We start from the raw sequence: 17528 nt of genomic DNA, 5'->3' as shown, positions 1-17528 counted from the left end.
CATATACATGCATACATACATACATAATTTCAGAAGTATAGTAAGCATAACATATCATGATAAACATGACCAAACTACTTCCAAAATATATCACATCCATTTTTTTCATGTCAGGAGCAACTTGAGAAACTGCAAGTCGCTTCTGGTGTGAGAGAATTGGTTGTCTGCAAGGACATTGCCCAGGGGACGCCTGGATGTTTTGATGTTTTACCATCCTTGTGGGAGGCTTCTCTCATGTTCCCACATGGGGAGACGGAGCTGACAGAGGGAGCTCATCCACACTCTCCCAGGATTCGAACCTGCAAGCTGTCAGTCTTCAGTCCTGCTGACACAAGGGTTTAACCCATTGCACCACCGGGGGCTCCTATCAGACTCAATAAGATTATATTAAAGGATTGCATGCATTGTAATTTTCCATTAATTACTTTTGAGTCAAAATGTATCATTTCCATGAAGATCTTAAGAAAACCATGTGATAGATATGCCATAGTGATGATGAGTGGAAGTTGAACCTGTAAAGGCAGATTGAAATACAATGTAATTCTAACTGGCCCATTGATTCTTTTTAAAGGTTCTTTGCAGATGGATTTTAAGTGTGAGGAAAAATTATCGGAAAAATGTTGCCTATCACAACTGGAGGCATGCATTTAACACAGCCCAGTGCATGTTTGCCGCTTTAAAGTCGGGGAAGATTCAGGTATGCTTGAATATATGTTTCGTTATGTTATGGTCTTTCATAAAGTCTGTTAGATCCTGGCACACAACATCTTAAGGTCTTTACTAAGAAGTTGTTTATAGGAGTCAGAAATGTCATCTACTGTGAATCTCTGAGAACACAATTTTGTGACAGCTGCCTCTTTAAACTTGAAGTTCATAACAAAAACTCCAAAATCTATATTCATGTAGTGTCTTTACCAGTCTAACCAAATGACAAACCGAAAGGGTTACAAAGCTATCTTATTGGTCACTGTTTGGAAAGGTTCTTGATGTCCCTGGAAACTCCCCAGTTTGCATTTCTATCATTCATCAAGTTCTAGGCATGCATGAAACAGAAGCTGAATAGACAGGAGTATATTGAATCATATGAAGATACCACTGTGTCAGGGATGGAGTTGACCCACCAGATGTTTTGGCCAACAAATCCCATGATCCTTTACCATTAGGCATGCTGGGTGGGATTGGTGGAAGTTGGAGACCAAAACATCTCAAGTGTCAAAGGTTTTCCATCCCTGATCTAAGAGAACCAAGTTGTTAGATCTTGAGTTGGCATCAGTGAGTCAACTGACTTATTCTAACAGTGTTAGGATCCAATATGTATATGAAGCACTGCACAGCTGGTGATTAAGCAAAAATGTCTCATTAGTGTTGGCAAGCTGTCCATGCCTGGAACATTCAGTTCAGCCCTATAAGAAATCAGAGGCCGGCAAAGAGGTGGGCCACAAAAGGGAGAAAAACAAAGTTGAAGACCTCAATATACCAAACCATAATAAGCTTTTTCAGGTTCTGCCTAGTTTATTTTAAAGCTGTGTTTATTCAGTGGTAAGATGTCAAAATGTATAAAATCGGAATATTTGAGATTATCATGAACTTTATTTAACTCTATTTAAATTTGTAACATGCTAAGTTTTGGTGCATTTTATATTCTGTATTGTTGGGCTGACACTAATGAGAAAATAAAGTCCTGATGTAGGACTGTACAACAAATAGAGTTTTAGAAGTAGAGCAGCAGCTAATATTTATAGTGGATATTACTTTTTATAAACCAAAAATGTGTTCATCTATCCATTTACTTTCTGTTTAAATAAGCAAGTCAGATCTTGAAGTAGTGTCACATCCAGATTTTTAGCAAATGTAATCGTATCTTTTCCTGCATTTCATGATATACAGAACAAGCTCACTGACACTGAGGTACTGTCTTTGCTGATCGCAGCACTGAGCCATGATTTAGATCATAGAGGGGTGAACAATTCTTACATACAGAGGTAAGTAAAGAATAACTAAGAAGAGAACAGATTGGGTTTTGGGAGACATTTTCAGTCTCCAGTTCAAATTGGATGCATAACCTAACGTGCCTATCAGATACAACTTCTTTTGGACACGGTGAGGTATAAGGAGCATTGTAGTCATTGGGATGTAAATACACCGTGATATATAGTTTTAAATGCAAGTTTTTTAAAAAATTAGAGCAACATATTCAGTTAAGTTGGGCCTCATGGTGGTGCAGCAGGTTAAACTACTGAGCTGCTGAACTTGCTGACTGAAAGGTTGGTGGTTCAAACCCGGGGAACAGGGTGAGCTCCCACTGTAAGGCCCAGCTTCTGCCAACCTAGCAGTTCATAAACATGCAAATGTGAGTAGATCAATAGGGACCGCCTTGGCGGGAAGGTAACAGCGCTCCATTCAGTTATGTCGGCCACATGACCTTGGAGGTGTATCTGGACAACGCTGACTCTTTGGCTTAGAAATGGAGATGAGCACCATCCCCCAGAGTTCGACATGACTAGACTTAATGTCAGGGGAAACCTTAACCTTTACTATTCAGTTAAATTTTAATTGATACATTTTCCAGAGTATCTTACTGGATAAAAACAGTTTTTCACTTGTTTCTAAACCATGCATGCACATTATTGCATAATTGTATCATCATGAAGGGGAGCCTCTGATGGCTAAGTGGGTTAAATTACTGAGCTGCTGAACTTGTTGGCCGAAAGGTTGCTAGTTTGAATTCGGGGACCAGGATGAGCTCCCACTGTTAGCCCTAGCTTCTGCCAACCTAGCATTCAAAAACATGCATATGTGGGTAGTTCAATAGGTACCGCTTCGGTAGGAAGGTAACGGTGCTCCATGCAGATATGCTGACCACATGACCTTGGAGGTGTCTATGGACAATGCCGGCCCTTTGGCTTAGAAATGGAGATGAGCATCACCCCCCAGAGTCAGACATGACTAGACTTAATGTCAAGGGGAAACCTTTACCTTTACCTTATCAGCATAAAAGGACAATTAATAGGATTGAACTAGATGACTTGAGATCCTCTTTCCATTCTATGATGTTTGTGTGTTAAGATGCAATAGCAACATTGGAAAGCTTGGTCAATGGTGTAGTAGGCTACCTCTTGGGAGTCTGTTATCCCTCAATAAAAATATCAGTCTAAGAGTATGCATGTTTCCTTCCTTTCTCTTTATCTATAGTGAAGCCCCCAATCACATAACCATTTTTGAGGCTGAGCTGGTGGTCCCCGAGATGGTTAACATTATTATTATGGGAAGATAAATTAAATACAAATATAGCTCATAAGCTGCAACATTTGGAATTATGTTAAAGAGCATGTATGCTGTCTGAAGGAGGACTATTTTAGTTCAAATTGACTCATAGTATCCTCACAGCATGAGGAGCAAAGTAAGCCCTCTGTTCCCTCCTACTTATTCCAGCTCTTCTTTCATGCACATCCAGTAACCTGCAGATCAGTCAAGGGTGGAATCACCCTTGACTGATCTATGCGTGTGTGTTTAGCAATACATCATTTCTTGAAAAACATTTGGAGATTTACCTTCACCCTTTCAAGGACATCATGAGGAAATATTGCCAACAACAAAGCTCAACATTCATGCCTGCCACAAAGCAGATTATTGTATTTTCACAACATTTCCCTTTTGGACTAAAACCAGTTATAGTGCTTTTTAAAAAGAATCCCTCAGGCTAGTGTATATAGATTTAAAGAAGGATTAATGTTGTCCTTTGTGAGTTGTGAGAACAAGGAAACTTGGGACATTTGCCTTCTTAGAAGTATGTTTTTGTTGTTTTGTGTGTGCCTACTAGGAATTATGTTTGCTTGATCAGAGGAAGTAAAAGGATTCAACTCTTCCAGTTGAAAGAGTTACTGTTTTGGACTGTGCAAGTTCCAGAATCAACACTCAAAATTTGATCCCCCACTGGATCTGATAAAATGTTCATCTAGTCCAATGCTGCTTACTACAACTGCCAAATCCCTTTAACAAGCTCAGAAGGAGGATGGGAAAATGATAGACATGCTTTGTTCCCAGAATCTGCTGATCAGAGATGAATGGCCTTTGAACCTGGACATTCCATTCTTAGCTTTCATGGACAACAATAGATCTATTTGTTGTAGATGTTTTGAGATTTTAATGCACAACATATGTTGTCTTTGTAGTGCAGGACTAGTGAGATCTTTAAACCAAATGCATGCATACCAAGGCAACTTTGAGAGCCCTTGGTACTGACAGAATAGCTATCTGACAATAGCTGCCCAAGTCCCAAGGTTTGAAGAATGCGATTTTCTTGCTTCTTGGCAGGGGGTTGGACAGGATGGCCCAGGAGGTTTCTTCCAACTCTATGATTCTTCCCAAAGAGAGATGGCCCATTGTGTAGACTGACACAACTTAGAGTATGCTGCACCATCCTGCACTACCACAGAGAACCACTACAATTGTTTTGATGGTGTCTTGAGCCATAGCAACAATCACGGCTACTGGAGTAGTTGGAGTTTCAATCCCAGATAATTTCTTACTCGTAACACGTGAATTGAGAACATAGGAATAGCCATTCTGGATTAGACCACTTGTCTGTTTAGTCCAGGGATCCTCAAAATAAGGTGTGTGGGTTGAGTGCAGCCCTCCAAGGTCATTTACCCACCCTAAACTTCAGACCAGTGGTTCCCAGTCTTTGATCCTCCAGTTGTTTTGGACTTCAACTCCCAAAAATCCTAGCCAGTTTACCAGCTATTAGGAATTGTGGGAGCTGAAGTCCAAAACACTTGGAGAACCAAAGGTTGAGAACAACCACTATAGACTTAGGACCACCCTAAGTCTGAAATTACTTGAAGGCACACAACAACAACAACAACAATCCTAATTAACTTGACTATTTCATCAGTCAAAAACTGGGATACACTTCTGACTGAAGAACTGGGATACACTTCTGACTGAAGTACTGATAAGTTTATATTGGTTAAAATTGTTCTTCATTTTAATAGTATTAGTATTTTGTATTTTTTTGCATCACAGATAAAATATGTGCAATGTACATAGGAAATCACTCACGCTTTTTTTTTCAAACTATAATCCAGCTCCCCAACAGTCTGGGGGACAGTGAACTGGCTCTAGGCTTAAAACATTTGAGGACCCCAGTTTAGTCCATCATTCTATTCAGATGTACAAAAGAGTGGTTGATTACTATGCTTGTGAGAATCCTACAAGCAAGGCATGTGGGTGGCATCACCAAAATTGGGATGGGAAATAAGTATGTATTTCTTCTTTGAACTAGGACAATTGGAAGACAGGTCAGATTCCACTTAATTTGCCTCTGCTATTTTCATTTTGAGACTACCCAAGTTATTGTAATTTTCCACTGTGCACTTGTCCTATCCATACAGGGCACAATAATACTTCTTTAAAAGTTCTATACTGAAGGTTAGGCTGACCTCAAGGACTTGCCTCTCGTCACCAAATCACACATGTTCATACTAATGGCAATTGTTATTTGAAATCTCCACTATTCTCTCTGCCATTTTTCTTTTGTGGTGTCTACATAGTCCCAAACTTCAGGCAGTGTAAACATCATTATTTATGTTCATACACTTTATTTGCAAAGTGGTTTTCTGAGCTTGGATGATCAGCATGGATTGTTTCCAATAGTATGTTCACTTTTAAAACCAAAACACAAGCTCAAGGACAGAACTTCAGAGGGTGGGGATGGAAAAACTTGGTTCTGCAGTGAGATATATTTGATTAGCTACTAAGGAAGGGTGAAAAGCATGACTCCCTCAGAGAAATTGGTTATTGTGTTAATGTAAACACTGTTTAATCAGTTTAGGAAGGAAATATATGTACCTCCATGTTAAGCTCTCTTAAAAGTTGAAAGCATCATATGATGTTTCCTCTTCATTTTTTTCCAATTTATTTTCAGGAGTGAACACCCACTTGCACAGCTATATTGCCACTCGATCATGGAACATCACCATTTTGACCAGTGCCTGATGATCCTGAACACTCCAGTAAATGACACTCAGTTGTGTGTGCACTAGATAATAACCTTGTGTGGTTCGCTTTTATTTTTAGTGTTGGATGGGTTCCCAGAAGTATGCATTCTTAAATGTTTTTGTATTCCTTTTTGGGACAAGATGGCAAAGGGAACCATTTTGAGGCCTACCAAGTTTTTCTGAATACCAGCCAATAAGCTCAGAGGAACTTGGTGATGTTGTTGTTGTCACTATCTACTGTCTTTTACCCAAAGAAAATTATTTTTCAATACACCGGTTAATCTTTCTGTGGAGCCAAAAGTCCTATTTGTGGTATAGCAAGTCACAAATTGATTTCAAAATGCTTCACAGTACTTTAAAAAGGAAAATGAATAAGGAAGGCTTAAAATGAATAGCCAGCTGCCTTGTCTGAAAGTCTGTCATACAGAAAATAAGTTGCATGTGATTAGGAGCAAATGCCTTTTTGCTGCACTTGGAGCTGCCATGTTAGACCACTTGAAACTAGAGCAAGGACATCAGATAATGAAGCTGTGTTAATGCCAAAACTGAGAAAACAGCTGATGTAATGCAAAAAAGTTACATTTTTAAGTTCTGGTTAACGCTGACACAGCATACAAACAGATAAGTTACATGTAGGTGCACAAGGATGTGGGTAGAATGGCACAATGCCATTCTACCCACATCAGGCAAACAGTGAATTTGCCCTAACTCTCTTGTGGCTGTGAAAAGCTGCCAGAACATAGGCACATTTAGACCAAAATCTTGTTGCAAGTCTTAATTAGATGCATTGAGTCAAATGCTAAATAGCCAATAGCAATGAACATATTGGCCATTTTGCATCCATATCATTCTGGGGTACCGTGAAGGAAAAATGCCAGCTATCATAAAACGTGGTGTTGAGTAAAAAGGTTGACAGTGTTGCCTTTTATTTTAAGTAGGGTGAGATAAATTAATTTATCAGATTGTCTGAAAACAATGTCCTCTGAGACAAAATGGTCTCAGCTCAATGTTGGTCCTTAAACCCAAACAGATACTTAGGGAGCAGCAGCTTCTTTGGCCCCTTCCACACAGCTGAATAAAATCCCACATTTCCTGCTTTGAACTGGAATATATGGCAATGTGGATTCAGATAACCCAGTTCAAAGCAGGTATTGTGGTATTTTCTGCCTTGATATTCTGGGTTATATGGCTGTGTGGAAGGGCCCTTAAGAGTTTTCCAAATACTTAATGTAGAGCTGGTTTAGCACTTGTGTTCTTTCTGAAATTTCTCCTTCTTTCTGTATTAAAATGATAATGTTCAAAGCAGAAGAAATGGTTTAATGTAGGACCCTTCCACACAGCCCTATATCCCAGAATATTAAGGTAGACAATCCCACAATATCTGCTTTGAACTGGGTTATCTGAGTCCACATTCAGACAATGCGGGATTTTCTGCCTTGATATTTTGAGATATAGGGCTGTGTGGAAGGGCCTTCCATGATAGCCTTATCAACAGCTTTGAAACTATTTGTGTTGTGTTTTGTTCTGATCTCTTTCTGTTCTTGTATTTGGTTTACCCCATCACTGGCTCATTTATGTGGTATTTCTAGCCAATACAATGATGCATGCGAATTTATGAGTATTGCAACTGACTTGTTGATCTTTCCTGTTTTGAAGGGAAACCAAATTCTTAGTGGTCTTTCTGTTGAAGAATACAAGGCAACTGTGAAAATGATCAAACAAGCCATTCTTGCCACAGACCTTGCACTGTACATTAAGTAAGTCGAAGTTACTTGGTTACGAATATGTCCCAGCTGTGTAAATGCCATAGTTCAACTGTGCAATCTTTTTCCTTTCCTTTTTTAGTTGGGTATTTCTGTTCTAAATAGACAGCGATGTAGCAACTTCCTTTTGCAGCACTCAATAAATATTCTTTTTTATATTTCAAGGAGAAGAGGCGAGTTTTTTGACCTTCTGAGGAAGAAACAGTTTAACCTAGAAGACCCTTATCAAAAAGAGCTATTTTTGTAAGTAAAAAAAAAACCCAAAACAAACCCTTACTCCCATAAGTACAAAGGAAACCACTTTCTGCAATACAGTTTCTGGCTTTTTCAACATATCAATTTATAATTCTTCACATTAGCCTAGAACACCAGTCACAAGACCTTTAGATTAATTGAATAGCTTGCCTAGGCTGGCCTCTAAGAGAACAGAAAGAAATTGTCTCATGCATATAGTTGAACAACTGGCTTCTGATAGTTATGTAAGCCCACATATTATTTTCCAACCCGTAGTGTAAAAGGCATGATAGAATACTGTATTGTTCCTTCGCTGAAGGTTCATTGTCCCGAAGCACTGATCTGTTAAAGGCAATACTCTTAGTTTCAGGAAGGTTATTCATGGGAAACAGTCGGGTTAATGTTACAATGACTCCAAACAGGGAATCAGTACTGTAGCCACAGGGATATATTTATCATGCATATACAGCAACTCTGTTTTGTTGCCACTGCCAACAAATGGGAACAATTCCAGAGTTTAGACAAGTTATGTTTTTGACTACACAACTCCACGTTATTTCCAGCCAGCATATCTATAGACTCCAAAAACATAGCTTGTCCAAGCTCTGAGTAATTCAGGCCCTTTCCACACGGCTGAATAAAATCCCACATAGAATCATAGAATCCTTAAGTTGGAAGAAACCTCATGGGCCATCCAGTTCAACCCCCTGCCAAGAAGCAGGAAAATCTCATTCAAAGCACCCCTGATAGATGGCTATCCAGCCTGTGTTAAAAAGCCTCCAAAGAAGGAGCCTCCACAACACTCTGTGACAGAGTTCCATTGCTGAACAGCTCTCAAAGTAAGGAAGTTCCTCCTCATGTTCAGATGGCATCTTCTTTCCTGTAGTTTGAAGCCATTCTTCTGCATCCTAGTCTCCAGGGCAGCAGAAAACAAGCTTGCTCCCTCCTCCCTATGACTTCCCCTCACATATTTATACATTACCATCATGTCTCCTCTCAGCCTTCTCTTCTGCAGGCTAAACATGCCCAGTTCTTTAAGCCACTCCTCATAGGGCTTGTTCTCCAGACCCTGGATCATTTTAGTCACCCTCCTCTGGTTATCTGCTTTGAACTGGGATATATGGCAGTGTGGACTCAGCTATTCCTATTCAAAGCTGATGTTGTGGGTTATTCTGCCCTGATATTCTGGGTTTTATTGCTGTGTGGATGGGCACTCAGATGGGCTTCTGCTGGTAACCTAGATCAGAAGTGGAAAACAAGGTCCTTCAGATGTTGGGGTTTCAACTTTCAGAAGCCACAGCCAACAGGCCCAAATGGGAGTTTGAGGGATTATGAAATACCTATAAGGCCAGAGTTTTCCCAGTCCTGACTCTGGTTATGTGAATCAAACAAATACAAGAAAGGAAGGGTCAAGTCTCTACCACAAATACATAAACCACAAATGATTATCTTTTGGGTTGTAGGTTATGGTATTCTATTTAATGCTGCATTTTAATATTCCTGTTTGTTTGCTTGCTAATAATAATAATAATAATAATAATAATAATAATTTATTTCTATACTGCTCTCTCTCCCCAATTGGGACTCAGGGCAGTTTACATATAGGAAGGCAGACATTCAGTGCCTAAGAGACTACAAAAACATATCAAAATACAAGATATAACACAATAATAACAATGAGTCTTTGAAGCTACGTTAGCTTCAATTACTATTCTCATTTATAATTGTTATTCTCTCACATCCTGGTTATGGAATATCGTTCCTGTTACTGCATCCATTTACATCAACAGACAGTGAGCACTGCAAATGTTCAGTCTATTTCACTGCTTGTAAATACTCAAATTATTAAAAGATGTCTAAATGGTCACATCTGGATTAAAGCATCTGGGATGTCTGACTTGGACACTAGTGGTGCATGTCTTAGTTGCATCCCAGTTGGGTTATTGTTATTGCATCCTGCCTTTGGAGACTGTTTAGAAGCTTCATCTAGTCCAAAGAGCTGTGGCCAGATTGCTAACAGGTACTTATAAAAGGCCCATACTTGTTTGGAATAACATGCTAAGGTAGTTTTAAAGCAAAAAAGACATGCATAATGTAATAGTTATTTGGTTTCTACAGGGCAATGCTCATGACTGCATGTGACCTATCAGCAATAACCAAACCATGGCCAGTTCAGCAACGGGTAAGTTTCTGCCCAAGGCTAACCACTCCCTTTTGGAAACTCATTAAAGTGTTTTTCCCCAATAAATATTTATCCTGCTTTATTTTTTTACATTAGCAAAAGAACTTTTTGTTTAAAGAAACAAACTAATTCATCATGTTGCAAAGCGCCTTCACCACTGGCCTTTGCAAGGAGTTATTACTGAAGGTTTGTAGAGTTTTACTTAGAAACTATAATTATGATGGAGTCCCTGTTGGTGCAATGGGTTAAACCCTTGTGCCAGCAGGACTGCTGACCAAAAGGTTGACGATTCAAATCCGGGGAGCGGGGTGAGCTCTCGTCTGTCAGCTCCAACTTCCCATGTAAGAGAAGCCTCCCACAGGGGAGGTTTTACAGGGGATGTCACAGGTTTTACCAGAGGACATCTAGTAAAACATCCAGGCATCCCCTGGGCAACATCCTTGCAGAAGGCCAATTCTCTCACACCAGAAGCAACTTGCAGTTGCTCAAGGCACTCCTGACAGGAAAAAAAATGATCAAAAGGTGAAAATGCACATTTTGACTTGATGGGGATTCTGGGAGTTGTAGTTCAAATTTATCGAAGCTTAAGATACCCCAGGAAGTATTTAGGGAGTGGATAAAGTCCTGACTAGAGAGTTGCACCGTGCCTAGTATTAATCTGGTCAAGTGGTGTGATAATTTTTCTCCCACATGGCCATGGAGGCTATTGGTGCACTTTCCCAGTTTGAGACATCCATCATTGGTAAGCAGTGTCAATTGCAGTATAATTAAATGGAGTCATCAAGAGCAACCTTTCCTAGACTAAAGGTTGCTCCTTGGGGTGCCTCAAGTCACCTCCGGGTTGAGAGGGGCGGTATATCAATGTGGTAAATAAATAAATACATAAATGTAATTGCTAGTTTATAGACGAAAAATCAGTTGCCGAGTAGTAAAATAACATGTATGTAAGTCCCATTAATGTAATGAATCTACTTTATTATGAAGCATGCTTTTTAAACTGTGACCAAAGTATGGGATCGTTAGCCACCTTGAATCCCCACAAGGAGAAAGGTGGGGTATAAATAAAGTTAATAATAATAGCAATAATAATAATAATAATAATAATAATAATACTTTTTAGCACTGTAATCTTTTTGCAGTATTTAGTTTATACTAGCAGTATAAATAATAAATAGAGAGTAGATTTGGATCTTTTTCCTCATTTAGCTCAAGTTGAATTCTTTGTGTCAGATCTTTTAGAAGCTTGAAGCCTGCTATGATTTAGTTTTATGCACATAGCATTTTATGGTGAAAGAACTACTTTATACCAAAGTGTTATGTACTAGGAAAGAAATAAAGGTACAGTATAAGAGTATTGGCAGCGTGTGTCTTGAAACACATTCGTTTCCAGATTTTTTCAAGAACAGCCCTTTCCTTCTATAGAGGACTAGCTGTGGGGGGGAAAAAACTCTTAAATTTAGATACAAGCTAACTTTAAAAAAAAGGTAATTACACAGGCCAAAAATGGGGAAACTGGCCAACTTCCAAATGAGGAAATTGACAAATTTCCAAACAATTTATTATATTTTATAAATTTTAATCTAAATGCTGTTGCTCATTCAAACTAGACTAGACCATTGAATCTGTTGCTGAATACTAGTAAGTCAAGATTTGATTCAGTGTTTACTCTATTCAGGACTAATAACCGAATTTAGGATTCAGTTTGAGTCATAGTATACATTCTCTTTGAATATTGTTCATTTCTTTCCTAATCTTACAGCGTATCATTTTTGGAGATGTTGTTGATATGATGATTCTACTCATGTGAGATATTTGACTGTTACGATAAAAATCACTAAACGTATTAAGTTGTTTGGTATTTTGTTTTTTGAAAACACAGATAGCTGAGCTTGTCGCTGCTGAATTCTTTGATCAAGGGGATAAAGAGAGACAAGAACTCAACATAGAGCCAACTGTAAGTTAAAGAATCTTCCATAAAGAACATTTTTCTTTCTTTCTTTATGATTTTAGATCTTATTTTTTCACATGTAAAATAGATCTTGTCTTCTGTCAAATTTATTATTATTTTTAGTACTTACTTACTTCCTTACTTAAGTGATCCCTTGTTGTTCAAGTGTAGTGTCTTGGCGGTAGATACGTAGGTGTGGAGCCCCATTCTTGACCTACGTGTTCTTCCGCAGTGAGGGCAGCAGTTTCCAAATGGAAAGCGGTCCTGGTCAGGGTTGGCTTGATGTGTCTTCCTCTTGGCACATTTCTCCCTTTCACCCTCCATTCATGCCTCTACAATTTCCACAGCACTGCTGGTCACAGCTGACCTCCAATTAGAGTGCTCAAGAGCCAGGGCTTCCCAGTTCTTGGTGTCTATGCCACAGTTTTTAAGGTTTGCTTTAAGCCCATCTTTAAATCTCTTTTCTTATCCCCCATTTTCCATTCTTGAGTTGGGAGTAAAAAGGTAGGTAAAGGTAGTCCCCTGACATTAAGTCCAGTCATGTCTGACTCTGGGGTGTGGTGCTCATCTCCATTTCTAAGCCGAGGAGCCAGCGTTGTCCGTAGACACCTCCAAGGTCATGTGGCCGGCATGACTGCATGGAGCACCATTACCTTTCCGCCGGAGCGGTACCTATTGATCTACTCACATTTGCATGTTTTCGAACTGCTAGGTTGGCAGAAGCTAGGGCTGACAGCAGAAGCTCACGCCGCTCCCCGAAATCGAACCTGCGACCTTTCGATCAACAAGCTCAGCAGCTCAGTGCTTTAACCCACTGCGCCACCGGGGGCCTTGGGAGTAGAGTCACTGATTTGGGAGATGGTGATCAGGCATTCAGACAACATGGCCAGTCCAACGGAGTTGATGGCATAGGAGCATCACTTCAGTGCTGGTGGTCTTTGCTTCCTCCAGCACACTGACATTTCTCCACCTGTCTTCCCAAGAGATTTACAAGATTTTACTGGTGGAATCATTCCAGGAGCTGAGTGTGACATTTGTAGACAGTCCATGATTTGTGGGCATATAACAGGGCTGGGAGGACAATAGCTTTATAAACAAGCACTTTGGTCTCCCTACGGATGTCCTGGTCCTCAAAAACTCTCTGCTTCATTTGAAAAAATGCTGCACTTGCAGAGCTCAGGCGGTGTTGTGTTTCAGTGTCAATGTTGGCTTTTGTGGAGAGGTGGCTGCCAAGATAATGGAAATTGTCAACAATTTCTCATGTTTTTCTGGCATCGCACAAGGATTGGCTGGAAGAATACTCACCACATAACTAGTTTTTGCTTTCACAGCATGACTGTGAGCTTTCTCTGCTTCTTGTATGAACAAGATCTCAAAGAAAAGTATAGAATTTTTCAGCTTTTTACATATGTGGTATTTTTTGTATTTACAGAACGTTGTTCATGTGACCTTAAAATCACTTATTTTAGTGGTTCCACTTAACAGTATTTGCAGCTTTATGTGACAAACCCATGGGAGAGATCAAGTCTGAGAATTCTCTGGCCTTCCAGATGTTGTTAAGCTGCCATTCCTCACCATTGGCTGTGCTGATTAGGGCTGTGAAAAGACAGCTCCCAAACATCTGGATGGTTACATAATTCCCACCTCTAGGATAGATAATTTAAATTTACCATTTTACTGATGGAGGAGTTAAAGCGGAGAGTTGGGGATTGCTTGAGGGGTGCTAGGGCTGAACTGGAATGTGAAGCTAGACTAGTCTGGGCTGCACTCTCTGAGAACTGTGACTATTATTTGATGCTGTATTGTTTTAGCATGCCCCTCTGACCCAAGTTACTGAACTGGGCCACATTTTGGCAAGTGCATTGTTGATATCACTTCAAAGTGGGTTTTATGTGATTTTTAGGATTTAATGAATCGTGAGAAGAAAAACAAAATCCCCAGCATGCAAGTTGGATTCATTGATGCCATCTGCTTACAGCTTTATGAGGTAAGGTATATGGAATGATAGGAGGGTTTATGACTATTTTATCCTGCATATTTGGTAATGTTCCAAAATCAAGTTCCAGAGCCAGTTCCCCTTCTCTTGGGACTCACCACCAGTTGTACCCAAATTAGCTGTGAGTTTGGTTTCACTCAAAACATGGAGGCATCTTGGGACCACAAAAATAGACTTGGCTGCACATGTAGTCTGTGGGCTACTTGTAGGCTGCCCCTGTCTGGAAGTACTAAATTCAAAACTACACATACTACTCAAAAGGTCTAAGGTCCATGTAGAAGAGATGAAACTATGTGAGATATAAATTCAGGATTGCAAGATGAAGGCTTGAAATCCTTCATGTAGGCTTGGGCAGATTGTGTCTCCCTGACAGATGTTGTTAGACTGTCCTGACCATCATAACCAATGGTGAGGTTTCAGTCTATGAACATCTAGATGGCTTAGGCTGGGATCCTGCATGGCAGAGTGTAGCAGATGATGTAAGCATTGTGCCACAAATTATGGGGATATAGTCAAACACTTGTCTGCTCCCGCCCTGTGACAGGGGAGCTCCACTGAATTGCAGAAGGTAGCTTGAATTGCCACTGCCTCCCTTCCTCCCTAACCAGTAAGCAACATCAACAGGGCCTCCTTCCAGGCCTGACAGCTGTTTGGAAATGGGAAGCTATGTAACTCCACTTTCAAAGTTATTCAAAGTTATGTAGGACCTCAGCCATACTGAGTCAAACTCTTGTATCTTCTAGTGCAGTTTTGTTATTTCTGAATGGTGGTGACTCTCCAAGGTTCAAATTCTTTCCAAGCCTTACTCATCAATCTTGTTATATTCTTGTTATTCCTCCATTCTCTCCATTGTTGTCTCCCTGGTGCTTAGAGACTTGATGAAATCATTCTTATCTATCAAAATTGAATGAGTCCAGATGTATGGCAGTGATGGTGCTGTTGTTGCATAAAACAGCCCTCTATGAGAAGCATGCAATCTTTTCTGGGTTTACTGTTAGTATCACCAAGGCGCCTCGTACCAATATATTTCTTCTTAAACTCTAAATAAGAGGAGTCTGCCTGCTTCCATTCAATGTTTATTGGTCTGAATTCTTTTCTATTTTCAGGCACTGACACACATATCGGAAGCCTGCTATCCTTTGCTGGAAGGCTGCAGAAAGAACAGGCAGAAGTGGCAAGCTTTAGCTGAGCAGCAGGAAAATAACTTGATCAATGGGGAAAATAATCAGCCAAAGAGGAACTGAGATAGCCCTTCATTCAGAAGTGCTGGTTTACAAAAAAAAAAAAAAGATATTTATATATAATAATTTGGGAATACTTAGCATTTTGCTAGACACTGTATGAAATAGGTGTATAATTTGCCACTGCTGTATTTTAAATATGAGAGACATATATTTTTGCACAGCATTTGGAAGTGCAATATGAACGTTTTTATGTGTACCGTTGTATCATAGTTGTATATTTTCAATATTTCATATAAGAGAGAACAGATTTGCAGTTCGCAGGTCCAGTTTTATATGATGGTATGGAAAGGGAGAGTTTCCAGGACTGTTTTGGAAGCCTCTTGGCTCAGGAAGTTGTACATAATTACTTAGCTTTGATTAATGGCCAGTACCTTCAAGATTATCATATTTGGCACCTTTTTTTCATTTGTTTGTGTTTGTCTGTAATTTTTTTAATGTGTGTGTACATATAAATAATGAAAGAACAGTGTTGCCTTTGGACATTGAGAAATATGGAGACTGATATTCACTACAGAGACTGCTTGCTGTGATAAATCTAGCACCAAATAAAGCCAGTGTTTTCAGAGGCAAACATACAGTGTCCCAAGGATTGCTGGTGCAGTGTTTTGCAGTAACATACTACATCTGTGCCTTTATCTGCTAGAAGACAGTCAAACCAGATGTTCAGAAGAATGCTGGTTTTTCCCTCCAACAATGGGATTTAATCAGAAATATGTAACTCTGCCACAACATGCCCATGCTTACCTTCCATGACAAGTCACAAAACAAAGTACATTATGTGAAAGAGCCATAGGTAAAGACAACTGTGTGCTGTGACCAAAAGATATCTTCTGGACCATCTCTTCTAAAAAAAAAAAAAACATACTCAGCATATCATCTAGTTTAACTCAGAGTGGTTCAACTGTGTGAACTTGAGTTGACAAACTCCTGAGATCGACAAGCAGAAGATTGAAGAATATGATAGAGCATCACAGTTTAAAACTGCAGGTGACTAAGGAAAAATATTTCAAATGTAAAGCAGATCTGAAGGGGGATCTGCTTTCAATAGGATTGCTCCTCAGCAGGCAAAGTTATTGGCATCCTGCCCATGGAAACACGAATGGAGAAGCAGATGATGGCTGTCATGTGAAAAAAAATCAGAAAATCAAGCTTATTCCAAAGCCTGGGAAAATGCTCTGGATATCATCAAACAGAATTGAATTAAGGAGATCTGAGTTCAGAAATAGCTGGGACTACTTAAAAACAACTGTTCGGAATTGCAGAGTTTTTATATGTGAATGTTGGAAAGAAGAATGTTTTGAGGGTTTTCATGAAATCGTTTAACTTGGAACCATCAAAACCACAAAGTCTTAAAGCACTGAGCACAAATGGAAACAGAAAAGAGCGCTTCAGAGAGCCACGACTTAACAAGGATAGCTTTAAATTAGCCAAAGAACATAGTTTCAAGAAAAGAAGATAGACAATATAAATCTGAAAATACCATGTCACTGCTTGAAACCATTAATATTGTCCCACCAGTAACAAGGATTTGTTTGGTATGATTTATGCGTGGATTTGACTTTGGCTTCATACAGATATCTAAAAATATGATTTTGACATGTGTAATATTTTTAGGGCAAGATAGTATTGGGAGCGAGCACATCTTGTAAAGTATTTTACACTGATTCAGCCTTAGTATTGAAAAAGCTGCATATTTGTGTCTCTTTTGTGGGTGTGAAGGTGAGAATCTACAGCAATTTTCAAAGTAGGTTCAAAGCTTTCCTTCAAAGACATTCTAGTTTAGTCATGAAACACAACCTCCTGATCTGATTCTCTCACAGTACTTTGTGTTTACAGCTTTAAATCAAGGGTAGTAGGCAAACATGGCTTTCCAGATCTTTTGAACTTACCTTTGCCATTCAGTCTTAACCTGTTTAGCCAATATGTGTGGAATTAAAGGAGGTACCTACCTCTTATTTAGTGGTCTGCATTCTATTAAATGGAACTATTAGACCTGTTGGATAATGACATATGTGTTGTCTTACCAGATTACTATTAATTTGTTGGGTCTATTGCAGCTGACATTTAAACAAGGGATAGGAATCTTGCCCCCTTCCAGATATGGACTACAAATCCCAGCAGCCTGAGATGGATACCCAATGGTGAGGAAATATATAAGCTAG

At 39.5% G+C, this 17528-nt stretch overlaps 1 protein-coding gene across 6 annotated transcripts in view; it reads left to right on the top strand.

Moving 5' to 3' along the window:
- The window catches only part of PDE5A (phosphodiesterase 5A), a 94317-nt gene extending 77000 nt beyond the window's left edge, over positions 1-17317 (top strand). For all 6 annotated transcript variants that reach the window (XM_060779010.2, XM_060779009.2, XM_060779007.2 and 3 more), the window contains exons 13-21: positions 572-697; positions 1888-1982; positions 5927-6014; positions 7656-7756; positions 7928-8005; positions 10115-10178; positions 12058-12132; positions 14030-14113; positions 15229-17317. In XM_060779010.2, coding sequence (XP_060634993.2) covers positions 572-697; positions 1888-1982; positions 5927-6014; positions 7656-7756; positions 7928-8005; positions 10115-10178; positions 12058-12132; positions 14030-14113; positions 15229-15366 — 849 coding nt within the window. In that variant the 3' untranslated portion in view covers positions 15367-17317. The remainder of the gene's footprint in view (positions 1-571; positions 698-1887; positions 1983-5926; positions 6015-7655; positions 7757-7927; positions 8006-10114; positions 10179-12057; positions 12133-14029; positions 14114-15228) is intronic.
- The last annotated feature ends 211 nt before the right edge of the window (positions 17318-17528 follow it).

Source organism: Anolis sagrei, chromosome 5 (genome assembly GCF_037176765.1).
Source record: "Anolis sagrei isolate rAnoSag1 chromosome 5, rAnoSag1.mat, whole genome shotgun sequence".
In the NCBI taxonomy this organism is placed as follows: domain Eukaryota; kingdom Metazoa; phylum Chordata; class Lepidosauria; order Squamata; family Dactyloidae; genus Anolis; species Anolis sagrei.
The sequence above is the reverse complement of the archived record's forward strand: the minus strand, read 5'-3'. Positions and strand labels throughout refer to the sequence as shown.